We start from the raw sequence: 11,835 nt of genomic DNA, 5'->3' as shown, positions 1-11,835 counted from the left end.
AACTGATCAGTTTTCCTGTTCTCGAAGACTAGGAAGGCGCTTGACGGTGGATTCTCGACCACAGAAACCTCGTCAACGTCCACTTCGAGTTCAATGAATGTCTTTCTTCTCTTTATCCTTTGATCTGAGGTTTTACCGTTTCCGGGTCCTCAACCAACACGCCATAGATAGCTCTTCCGCTGGTCGGCTCGCATGCACAGAAAAGTGCAAGTCGTGTGTCCGAGTAGAGTAGGATACAACTCCGGGGTTTAGATTATTAGCTGAGAAAAGACGATCGAAGTCTGACCTCGACCTTGTTTGACCATTCTTTGTTGGCGTTCATCATTCCTGTCAACCTGCAACTGGGGTCGTGCGTGGCCTTGGCGATCGTCCCATTCAGCCCGCTGTCCGGCTGAGCCCGGCTTTGTCAAGCACTGCCAAGACAACTTAACCAATTCTGTGGGGTCCGCCAAAGAGTCCCCTGGCTCATGACGCGGGCGGCATGCGGTCTGTGATCCCCACCGTCTTCTCCATCCATTGATTCCCGGGCCGTTTAGCGGCAGAGTCCGGCAAACGCTGCTCTTCCCAGCACCCGATTTGTTCCCTGATGGCATTTAGTTGGAGGTGACATCTTGCAGCGTCGCTGCCCGCTGCGCTCTGATACACCAATTCTAAGATTTTCAACTTTGTCCTTCCGACGACGTAGCAAGATTGTGATGGTTCGCGGTCGTATCCCCGCCGCGGTGCGAGTAAGCCTCCCCTAAAAAGCCGTGCCCGGGCAATTGCGCCCAGGACGTCATAGCTCACCACAACTCAACTCCAACAGGGTCGCTTCGTGCCACGCTCTAGGCCACTGCGTCCAGGTCTCGCCATCCATATCTCAACCTCCTCCCCGGTATGCCAATTCGGGTGCTCGCCGATTCCTACCCGCAGATACGGGACAGCACGAAACGGCGGTGGTGCGGGCGCGGACGAGAAGGAAGCCCGAGAGAGCGCCCAGCACGATGCGGCGGCCGAATCGGCGGCGGATACGGCGGGGAAAGACACCAAGTCGGCCGAGGCATTGGCAAGCGAGGCAAAAACCTCCTCTACCGCCGGGTCGTCGGTAGTCAGCGATGTGCAGGATTGGGAATATGACCCGAACGTGAAGGTCGAGTCGTTCAAGGATCTGCCACACGCCAACTTCGGGGTCAACCAGCACATTCCATTCGATGCAGAGTTCAAGGAGGTCTTGAAAGCTATACCCTGGCAATTCCGTGCACCGATTCGTTATGCGTTTGCCTACGGCTCCGGCGTGTTTCCCCAGTCGAAAGCGAGCGGGAAGACCCCAACCGAGGAAGAACTCCGCGCGATACATCCGAAAGCACCACTCGCCGTGCAAAGGGCCCAGGACGGCACACCGAAAATGATCGATTTCATCTTCGGTGTCTCGCATACCCAGCACTGGCACTCTCTCAACATGAAACAGCACCGCGACCACTACTCTCCGCTTGCGAGCCTCGGGTCCGGTGCCGTATCGTACGTTCAGGACAAGATGGGAGCGGGTGTCTACTTCAACCCTTACGTTGTCGTAAACGGAATCCTCATCAAATACGGCGTCGTACAACTGGGCACCCTCGAGAACGATTTGACGCAGTGGGACACGCTTTACTTGGCTGGGAGGTTGCATAAGCCCGTCAAGATCCTCCGAGACGATCCGAAGATCCGGTTAGCCAACCAAATGAATCTCCTATCGGCCTTGCGAACAGCGTTATTGCTGCTCCCGCCAGACTTCACGGAAGAACAGCTGTACGGAACCATTACCGGCATCAGCTACCTTGGCGACCCGCGCATGGCCCTGCCCACCGAAAACCCACGTAAGGTCAAGAACATTGTGGGCAACAATATGGCCAATTTCCGGCGGCTCTACCTCCCGCTCATCGACACGCTACCCAACGTCGACTTCAACGACCCCGGCGTCGGCACCAAGGACTGGGTCTGGGACGAGACGAAGAACCTAAAGCTCGCCCAAGATATGGACCCAGTCAAGCGCGGCAACATGGTGCGGCGCTTGCCCAAAGCCTTCCGCTCGCGCCTCTATTTCCAGTACCAAAAGAAGCTAGCCATCCCAGCAGAGGACTTCCGCAAGATGATGAACGAGAGTAAGGAGGAGGACTCGGTCGCGTTCAAGAGGCGCGAGGGCGGCGGTTTTGAGCGACGTATCGCCCAAGACGATCCCGTCGAGCTCCGAAACTACATCCGCACCGTCATCAAGCAGACCATCAGCTGGCCGGCCACCGCCCAGTCCCTCAAGGGCCCGCTCACCAGTGGGATACAGAGGTCGTGGCGGTACATGAAAGAAAAGATAGACAAATACCGCGAGGGAAAGCAAGCGGAAGAGAATAAGGTTGCGGTGGATGAAGGTGACGGCGGAAATGTCGGCGAAGGGAAGGAGAAGAAGCCGTGATATCATGTAGAACAGAAGTGGGAGGGTTTGAACGAACATGACTGGCTGGCTAGGAAAGCGTGCCTTTTTTGTACATTATATGCATGGCATGGTCATGGCGCCCGGGGAGAGGATTAGACAGCGATCGGTGTTTATTCACGCCTTGTCGCCCGACTGCGATCGTTCGACTAAATAGAAGGTACTAGCAGTAACGAGTAATGTCACGACCGAGGCAACAATTCAAATACTACCGTGGTTTACAAACCCCCGCCTAGGTACCTCAGGAGACAATGATACGGCCCTTTCCTTTCCGCCATTCTCTCCCCCCCGGACCCTTCATCGTTTGAATTTGGCCTCCAACAGCTTCGAGGTTACAAATCTCCTCGCCCATAGATGAACCAGCCGCAGGAGGTTGATGTAACCAAGGATCTAAGACAATCTACCACCGCTACGGTAATTAGAGAATACCAAGAAGGCCGTTAGATTGTTCCGGAAGGGGTTACAGTCCGCAACCGCAGAAGAGTGGCTAAACGACCGCGCCGCAGAGATATTCTATATCATCACCACCATCTACTTCCCGCCGTCCTGGGACGGCTTGAGTGATGAGGAGGGGTGTTTCGGGGTGGGGGATACGCTGTGTAAGCCTGAATCGACAGTCGGTTGCGCAGGCGAATCAGTGTATGCTGGAGCCGAGTGTGAAGAAGGATGTGGATAGGTGGTTGGAGAGGATGCTGGGTGGTGTTGGGGCTGATCTCGGGGCGTGGTCGTGAAGCCAAAAATAGGGGGGCCATTATCTCCTACACTTGGTTACTACCATGCCACCCCCACTGTTCTGCTACCTTGGTACCTTGACTCGGCCTTATTTCGACTCCCTACAACAGTAAAACCGGGCCTAAGTGGACATACTTTCCCCGAAATAAACTTAGCGGTATTACTGATACTTTAGGTTTCAACTTGCTACTCACAACTACACTACACGATCAGGGGTAAAACCTAGCCTCACAAACGTCAAAGTCAACTTGTTTTGGGGCCACGGTCGAGTCACCGCAGTAATAAAGCAAAAAGTGACACGTTCCTACAATGCCGTGATTCCCGTCCGCCGACTCGGGATGCAACAGCATTTTCTCCGCGTCCATTTTTGTCCTGGCATCGTTAACTACCTCCTTACCTACCCTCCCTTAGGAGGGAGGTATGTTTCAGGTGGTTCCCTACCAACATTAAAGTCCTGCTGGGGGGGTGACAGCAGCATTACAGGCTAAAATGCGGCGGCTCGGCAGTCAAGTGAGTCAACGTTGCACTGCTTGGAGGTATTCGGAGGTATGGAATACGCAGGATACGCTTCCAACTTTGGGGCTTGCAAGTACAGGGCCCGAGAGTCGTATCGTTTCTTTCCGAATACCAGGGCGGCGGGTCAGGATCGGGCTGATCAGCAGGGTGGTCGGGGCTCTGACAGCACTGATTTTGACACCATATTAATCGTTGATCGACCTCATTGTATACGGCCATACCTCCTTTCCAGGTTCCGTGATTTTACAACTCGGCCAAACATACTCCGTAGTAAAAGTTACCGCCCTCAGTTCTCAAGTCTCAAGTCGTTGTGGCAAGGGGCTAGTCCCTTCTGGGAGGAGAATCAGAGGCAATGAAACCCTCTGGGCATCCCCGGAGTTCTTGGCTCAAGCTCCCGTTCGTTGTGCGTCCCCCAACGCGGGGCCCCGGATTCTCGAAGCGGGAATTTCGGAGCCAGCCGTGTTCCGTGTGGGGGCTATTTCACTGGTTCTCCTCGAGCACGCGCTGGGCAAGGGATTCAGGCTAAGTACTGGGTGACGCCGGCTCGGTGCGGCATACCCGGAATACAAGACCGGTCAAGACGGCGAGGTGAGCGAATAGAATATAGAATATCACCACCATGCTGCCCTCCCTCAACTCAACTGCGACTCGTATCCGGCACCCAGCTTCGAGTAACCCTCATAAACACCGCCAAACATGGTCTCCTCCAAGTCTCTCCTCCTGGCTGCCGCCGGCGCCCTCGCCCTCCCCTTCACTTCAACCGACGGCCGTGGTGGGAGTGTGAGTGAGTTGCTCACATCCCGTGCCGGCACCCCGAGCTCCGAAGGCGAACACGGCGGTTTCTTCTACAGCTTCTGGACCGACGGCGGCGGAACCGTCAACTACGAGAACAAGGATGACGGCAGCTACGCTGTCAGCTGGCAAAACTGCAGCAACTTTGTCGGTGGCAAGGGCTGGTATGTATTATCCACTTCCATTTGAACACTCCCCCCCCCCCCCCCCCCCCCCCCCATCTTACAACAATAATGCCAAAACAACAACCAACTCACACAACCACACTCAACCATTCAGGAGCCCGGGCACGCCCCGCACCATCAACTACGAATCCGACTTCTCCACAACCGGCAACGGGTACCTGGCCATCTACGGGTGGATGAAGAACCCACTCGTCGAGTACTACATCATCGAGACGCTCGGCACATACGACCCGACCGTGGCGGGGCCCAGCTTCGGCAGCTACGAGGCCGACGGCAGCGAGTACAAGCTGACGCGGCAGCTGCAGTACCCGCTGCCGACCGACGGCCTCCCCACCCCGCGGGAGACGCTGAACCGCGTCTTTGCGGTGCGGCAGGGCCAGCGGGTTGCTGGGAGCGTGGATGTGGGGGTGCATTTTGAGGCGTGGAAGGCGGCGGGGCTGAAGGTGGGCGCGCAGCATCGCTATCAGATTGTGGCGACGGAGGGGTATCAGAGTTCGGGGGAGGCGGAGGTTACGGTTTGGTAATGACCTGGGTGGGTAGGTATAGGAGGCTGTAGGGTAGGTAGGGGTTGATAGGGCACTTCGTACATATTATATATAGGTACTCTTTTGTTCACGGTAGTTGAGTGATGTTTGTGGGAATCGTGAAACGGTCTCGGGTTTTTCTAGTGGGATGTAAGATCATCATACCTCAGGGGGTTGTCGCCTCAACGTGTCGGCAACATAGCTGTGAGCTTGAAAATGGGCAACACTTTGTTCTTTCTCCCTTGGTCCACTTGAATCTACATGGCTAGCTAATCAAACCACAGTGTTTGGGTCCTCTGCTGCGGTTGTGGCCTCGCCCCCTGTCAGGTTGAGTTGGGGCGGTGGTGAGGAGGGTGTTGAAGCCCCTACACCTTCTGGTGTTGTCCCTCCCTCAGCCTCCCAAGCATAAGCTGCAAATGCGTCGTCCCGTCCTCCCCATCCTCCACCTCCTCCGGTACCCCCCATATATCCACCAACTTCTCGATCGTATCCCACAAGCCAAAATTCCTCAGAAACCGATACACGGCCGCGTGCGCGCTATCCAGCGCACCCACGATCCAAGCGTGGTGCGCGCTTGACGCCTCGCCCACGATGTGGAACTTGCTGTCGGCCGCGGGGCGGGTGAGGTACGGATAGAACTTGCTGTACTGGCCCGGCGCGAAGAGGGCGAAGGCGCCCCCGGTGTAGGGGTCGGCTGACCACGAGAATGCGTGGTGTGTGACGTAAAGCTTCTTGAGCTTGTCGTAGGTAATCTTGGGCGGCTCCGTCCCTCCAGAGTGCAGCCGGGCGAGGTCGTGGAGGATCAGGTCGACCAACTCGTCTTCATTGGGCTTGGGCGAGGCGTGGTTGGTGAGGGAGGCCATGCGGGTGGCGTCCTGGGACCAGGTGTAGGAGGCGAGAAGGACCGAGGGTTTGGTGGGGTCGTCGTCGAGGTTGTAAGAGGGGTAGACGCAGGTGCGGAGGGGGCGGTCGGTCGAGGCGACGCCGCCTTTGGTGATGCCGCAGTCGACGATCCACCAGGGGTAGGAGAATTTGATGGCCACCTTGACCGAGCTGTCGTAGTGCAGGCTGCGGATGGCGTCCTTCTGAACGGGGTGAAGCTCGAGGCTGCGCAGGTCCATGCGGTCGAGACAGGTGAGACTTGTGGTGTTGAAGACGGTGCTGTAACCGCTGCGGGGGTCTGTCTCGCCGGCGCACTTGACCGACATGTTGTCGATATCGGCGGAGTGGCGGTTGATGGAGATGGCCTCGACCCGTTTGCTGGTCTCCACCGTGCCCTTGATGTTCTTCTGCATGGCATCGATCAGGAGGCCGGTGCCCCCGTTGATGCACGACCACTGGACTTCAACGTCACCCTGGGGGTAGTCGAAGTCAAATGAATCCATTACGCTCTCGGAGAAGGCCTGGTCAAAGAGATTCGTCGACGTGTTCTGCGTCTCCATCCACTGAATGGAAAAGAAATCGTACTTGGTCAGCTTGCCTTCGGGGCCCCCCCTTTTCAAGAACTCGCGAGTGCTGAAATCGTCCACCTCCATGAGTTTCTTGTGCCCTTCGCGAAAGTCTTCGGCCAACGCTTTCTTGTAAGGACCAAACGCAGCGTTGAGTGGGCCTTTGTAATCCTTGACGACAGCGTCAGGAACCTTACCCCCGCTGCTCACGCTGACGTGGTAGGGATCTGTGACGTCGGAGAAGAGGTGATCATTGAACATGCTGGGGTTGCTCTTATCACTCAGGCAGTATGGGATCAGGGGCACTTTTGTCCGCTCAAACAGGTCAAAGGTGCGCTTCATGGTAGGGATATTGGGATACCGCATGGCGCCGATGTCGTAGTAATCATGGGCGTCTTCGCTAAAGCGATGGGTGTAGACGCGGCCTCCGACTCGGGAGTTAGCCTCGAGGATGTCGTACGTGAGGTTGGGAATCTTCAAGCTGTCCAGGATCATGGCAATGTAGAGGCCGGCGACACCGGCACCCACGATGCACACCTTGCGCTGTGGCGGCTCACTGGGCTCATCCGGCTCGCCCGACCCTCCACGCCCTTTCCCCGGCGCTCCCAAGTACGGCGTGCCCGGCTCTCCTAGGAATCCACCGCCAAAAGCAGGGTCGGACGGCAGGTTGTCAGGGGTCCAGGGTCCTGCGACTCCAGATCTGGTGTGCGAAGACACTAATGTGCTGGTTGCCTCTGCGAGGTACGGCTGCGCCTGTATGGCGTTGATTTCTGCGGCGAGCTTCTCACGGACTAGCCGCTGGGCCCAGAGGGCTTTGATGTTTTCGGCCGTCTCTGAGGCCATGATGTGCGAGTAAAAAGAAAGACGGTTCTCAGCTGAGTTGGTTAAAAAGGGGGTGGGAGTGGTTCTCAGCTGAGGAGGGTTCAACGGCGTTGAACTCCCACCTAACTCACAGAATCCCGGCTGTATTATATATATATTTATGGTGACACACGCTGCCTCCTCACCTCTTGCGCGTATCTCCATAATTATCAGTTTCCTTTTTCTCTCAGGGACAGGAACTTGGAGTCTCAGATTAGGTAATTACGACGAGCCGCGAGAGCCGCGGATATTCTTGATAGATACCTTAGGTAGGTACCTAGGTATTATTATCGAGTCCCGCGTGAGCCGCCAATTCTAACTTTCTACGCGAAGAAAAAACAAACAACGTACGCGACCTGAACAGGTCATTCCTAAACAGTCCCCATCCGCAGCTCTGCCTGACGGCCGTGACTTGGAGCAATTAATTTTGATACCCAAACCCTCCCGACATTGGTTCGATCACCGACCCCTTCGAGGGGGATGGAGGAGACCCTGAGACACGCATATTTTCAGCTGGCCGCTCAGTCGGCGTTGCACTGGTTTCCCCACAACATGGTCTCGGTTTGCATCACTATTGGGTGGTACGCGTAATGCAGCCGTTTGGAGTAGGAAGGTGGCCTGTGTGTGGTCCGACTATCCCATGCACTCCCAGATTGTTGTTCTTCATGCGGGAAACTAAATCGGACGAACCAAGGTTGGCGTGCTGGGGATATTGGTGCAAGGTTTTGAATGCCATCTCTTTCTTTCCCTAGACACCCCGCGGGTTCTCACGCTTGACTCTTGAGGTAGTCGTTGAGAAATTCTTTCCCCATAGCCGACGGCAACAATCCTAGAGTTCATCATGACTTCCAAAGTTTACGATGTGGTCGTCGTCGGGGGAGGCCCGATCGGCCTTTCAGCCGCCTACGAGGTGGCCAAGACCAACGCCAGTGTCATTGTGCTCGAGCAAAACAGCTTTTTCAACCAGGCCGGAAGCTCTAATGACTTGGCTAGAATGTTCCGAACCATGTATGTTCTCCTTGCCACCAACTCTGGGTCTTCCAACTCACCACAGTCCTTCTTGTAGGTACACAGAAGACTTCATGGCTGACCTTGCCAAAGAGGCGTTGGGCCTTTGGGACGACCTTGAAAAAGATTCGGGCACCTCTCTCCGTTGGATGAGCGGATTGCTCAACTTCGGAGATAAAAACTTCGGTGGCGACACCCCGGAAGGTCGGTCTTCCTACTGCCTCACTCAAAGGGGTTCGACAGCAAGCGAGCCACGCAACTGACCTGCGCTTGAGTTTCTAGGGACCCTGACGGGCCCGGTACCCAACCTTAAGAGGCTCGGCATGGCATACAAGGAATGTAAGAAACAAACAAGACGCTTGATTCAGCATGCAAGGCTCACATACGGAGGGGGCTGACGGCGTGTGGTTTTCTAGTAAACGCCAAAGATATCGAAGAGCGTTACCCCTTCAAGAAATTGCCCCCGGACTGGATCGGTCTTTACGCCCCTGACAATGGCGTGATCAACGTCCAGCTCCTCTTGCGCACCCTTATGAGCCTAGCCAAGGACTACGGCGCTGAAACTAAGCAGCATACCAAGGTCGAGAAAATTCGCCCTTCAGAGCAGGCCAGTAGCATCTGGGAAGTACATACAGTCCGCCACGAGGAGGAGAAAGTGACATTCAGGGCGAGGAAGATTGTGATTGCGTCCGGCGCCTACGTCAACCACGTTCTGAAGCCGAGCTTTGGCATCCAACTCGATCTCGACATCTGGGAGATGGTTGCGAGCTACTTCAGTACCAATGCCGGGCCCAAAGGAACAATCTTTCCCAGTGAGCACCTTTTTTCTTCATTCCTCCATCCGTTAGTCCCGTGGCACTTGCTCATGGATGACATGTCACAGGCATGTGGTTTCAGTTTGCTCCCGACAAGAATCAAAGATCGCAGCTCTTCTATGGCTTCCCTACCTTGCCTTGGGGCCCCCCGAATGTTACCCGTATTGCGGTGGACGCAGCTACTCGCCGTATCAATGACCCCAGCGACAGACTCACCAGCGAAGTCAATGCAGAGGACATTCGAGACGCCCAGGATTTCATTAAGGAGCACGTCGTGGGCGTAGATTCCACCGTCCCAGCTTTTACACTCAGTTGCCTCCAGACTAACGTCTTCGGTGAGTACTATTCTTTACTATCCACGACCTGGTGTTAGGTACCACAGATCGAGTGCTTACACATGCACAATCAACTAGACAACATGTTCGTCCTCGACTACGTCCCCAAGGAGTACCTCCACGGTGGGCCCGAGAAGAGTGTTGTCGTCTTCACGGCGGGTTGGGCTATGAAATTTGTGCCTCTGCTTGGGAAGGCCCTGGCGGAGATGGCTCTTCAGGGCGAGTCCAAATACGCCCTCAAAGAGTTCTCGATCACTCGCAAAAATCCAAAGAATGGCGAGGGAATCATTGTGGCGAGCAAAGAGCAGATTGTTGTGGCGCGGGGTGCGTCCAGCGTCCAGGGGCAGGCCTCGGGGTCGTCGGTTAGGGGGGTTGGAAGCACGGGGTCGTAGTCACATGGACTTTATAGGCAGCACAGAGAATTGGACCCGGGACACCAGCACGGAAAGAAAGCTCTGCCATTATTGCTTCATGTAGCACTCACGAATACAAAGTGGCTAGGTACCTATAGGTAGGTACGCAGCTTCCAACTCGGATGGCTAGACGCGTACTTGGACCCTGACACAAGACACCACTCAAGGACACATTCAAGAGAAAACCAATAGCTAGCAAACGCACGGCTAAATCCTGGCATAGCAAACCAGCCACATCCCAATAATAGAACCTAAGCCCGTCCTTTCTCATCCATGAAAGCACCGCAACTCCCCAATCCTAACCCCCTCGATACCCATACCACCCAACACCTCGCCTGGGACTAGACTTCACCCCAATTCCACCCCCTCCCCGACACCTAAGTAAATAAACCACCCACCCCCTCCCCCCCTTCTCTCTCAAATACCAAAACCCAATCTCAAAACCCCGCATCCTCCCACCCCCTCGAACCCGACCGACTCCTCGACCTCGACCTCCGCCGATCCGGCACCGAATCCCAAAACGTCCTCGTCCCTGTCCCTGCCCCAGAGCCAGATCCAGTCCCACCCCCCAGCGTCGAGCCCCCCCACAAGCTCGACGTATCCGTCACCCGCGCAACCGGCGTCGACGGCCGCGGCCGAGGCGGCGACCGGCCGCGCCGCGGGGAGTAGTAGCTCGTGGGGCTTGCGGTGAGGGAGGTGAGGTAGGTGGGGCGGTAGCTTGTGTCTGTGCCCGTGCCGGTGGTGGTGGTGCTGATAGGGGGGGTAGCGAGGTCGGTAGGTTGTGTCTGAGGCTCCTGTGGTGGTGGTGGAGGTAGAGGTGAGGTAGCTGGGGCGGTAGGTTGTGCTTGAGCCGGTGGTGGTGGTGCGGTCGGTGGAGGTTGTTGTTGTGGAGGCGGTTGGGTACCAGCTGGAGGAGGAGGGGCGCGGGGGGGGTGGTAGGAGAAGGTGGAGGGGGAGGTGGAGGAGGTGCTGTGGGGGTATAGGGAGGAGGAGCCGAAGCGGGTGGTGCCGCCGTAGCTGCCGGTCGTGGTGAAGGGCGAGCCGAGGGTGGAGGTCGTGGTGCTGTTGCTGCTCCCCAGGGTGGAGCTGGTGCTGTAGAGGGAGGGATATGAGGTTGAACTCGAGGTGTAAGAGGTTAGGCCCGTGCCGACCGCACGTTGGAGGGAGTCGCTGGTAAGACTGACGCGGGCGCCATTACGGCGTTCCCAGGGCCTCAGGGGGTCGCTCATCTTTGTGTGGTAATGTCTATGTGTGGAAATATGCTGAAAATCAAGGTTCTGGGTGGCTGGAACTACCTTGCTGTAAGAGCTCTGCCATGGTGGGTGGTATGGGTTACGCTGCGGAGGATACTTATACACACTGTTGCCTGTATACTGTGGTTTGTACACTCCATTGCCAGCTGTGTTGAAGGTGTCACTGACTTGCGGTGGAGACTACTGCCGGTTAACTATGACCCTTGAAATGTGTTATTAATAGCAGTTAAGATGTGGCTTGTGACCTGGGGAGACCGATAACGTGGAAGCAAGTCTGCTCGATGTATGAAGTAGTCCAGTGTGAAATGGCGAGTGTCCATATCTAGTATGGTTCATTGGGAGGTTGTCGGGGCGCAAAGTATCACGGCATTATTCAGAATAGGTATCCAGAGCAGAAGATAGCCAGTGAACGTGTCTGCCACTACGCAGTAGCTCTTGGAGCTGGCTTGGCCAACAAAGTTGTGCAACACCTAGGTAATCATGTAGACTTCCATGGATGTGTGAATCACG

At 56.0% G+C, this 11,835-nt stretch overlaps 5 protein-coding genes across 5 annotated transcripts; 3 read left to right on the top strand and 2 right to left on the bottom strand.

The window, feature by feature from the left end:
* The first annotated feature begins 492 nt into the window (after positions 1–492).
* Positions 493–2,670, top strand: B0H64DRAFT_400374 (mitochondrial matrix Mmp37-domain-containing protein). The gene is made up of 2 exons (XM_062804066.1): positions 493–728; positions 806–2,670. Exons 1-2 carry the CDS (start codon positions 696–698, stop codon positions 2,423–2,425), a joined length of 1,653 nt encoding a protein of 550 aa, XP_062657829.1. The 5' UTR covers positions 493–695; the 3' UTR covers positions 2,426–2,670.
* A 1,433-nt stretch (positions 2,671–4,103) lies between these two features.
* B0H64DRAFT_361696 (glycoside hydrolase family 11 protein) lies at positions 4,104–5,472 on the top strand. Its single transcript, XM_062801744.1, has 2 exons — positions 4,104–4,647; positions 4,763–5,472. The coding sequence occupies exons 1-2, from the start codon at positions 4,388–4,390 to the stop codon at positions 5,190–5,192; spliced, it is 690 nt and encodes a 229-aa protein (XP_062657828.1). The 5' UTR covers positions 4,104–4,387; the 3' UTR covers positions 5,193–5,472.
* On the bottom strand, positions 5,460–7,560 carry B0H64DRAFT_343589 (uncharacterized protein). The gene has a single exon (XM_062801283.1). The coding sequence runs from the start codon at positions 7,481–7,483 to the stop codon at positions 5,558–5,560; it is 1,926 nt and encodes a 641-aa protein (XP_062657827.1). The 5' UTR covers positions 7,484–7,560; the 3' UTR covers positions 5,460–5,557.
* A 527-nt stretch (positions 7,561–8,087) lies between these two features.
* On the top strand, positions 8,088–10,252 carry B0H64DRAFT_400365 (uncharacterized protein). The gene is made up of 6 exons (XM_062804065.1): positions 8,088–8,509; positions 8,568–8,713; positions 8,792–8,848; positions 8,926–9,321; positions 9,393–9,659; positions 9,738–10,252. Exons 1-6 carry the CDS (start codon positions 8,343–8,345, stop codon positions 10,049–10,051), a joined length of 1,347 nt encoding a protein of 448 aa, XP_062657826.1. The 5' UTR covers positions 8,088–8,342; the 3' UTR covers positions 10,052–10,252.
* A 257-nt stretch (positions 10,253–10,509) lies between these two features.
* B0H64DRAFT_375109 (uncharacterized protein) lies at positions 10,510–11,301 on the bottom strand (the record flags this gene model as incomplete). The annotated part of the gene is made up of 1 exon (XM_062802394.1): positions 10,510–11,301. The coding sequence occupies one exon, from the start codon at positions 11,299–11,301 to the stop codon at positions 10,510–10,512; it is 792 nt and encodes a 263-aa protein (XP_062657825.1).
* Between the last annotated feature and the right edge of the window lie 534 nt (positions 11,302–11,835).

The sequence above is a fragment of the Chaetomium fimeti genome (assembly GCF_033439085.1).
Source record: "Chaetomium fimeti strain CBS 168.71 chromosome Unknown B0H64scaffold_5, whole genome shotgun sequence".
Taxonomy (NCBI): domain Eukaryota; kingdom Fungi; phylum Ascomycota; class Sordariomycetes; order Sordariales; family Chaetomiaceae; genus Chaetomium; species Chaetomium fimeti.
This window is presented reverse-complemented; position numbering and strand designations above follow the sequence as displayed.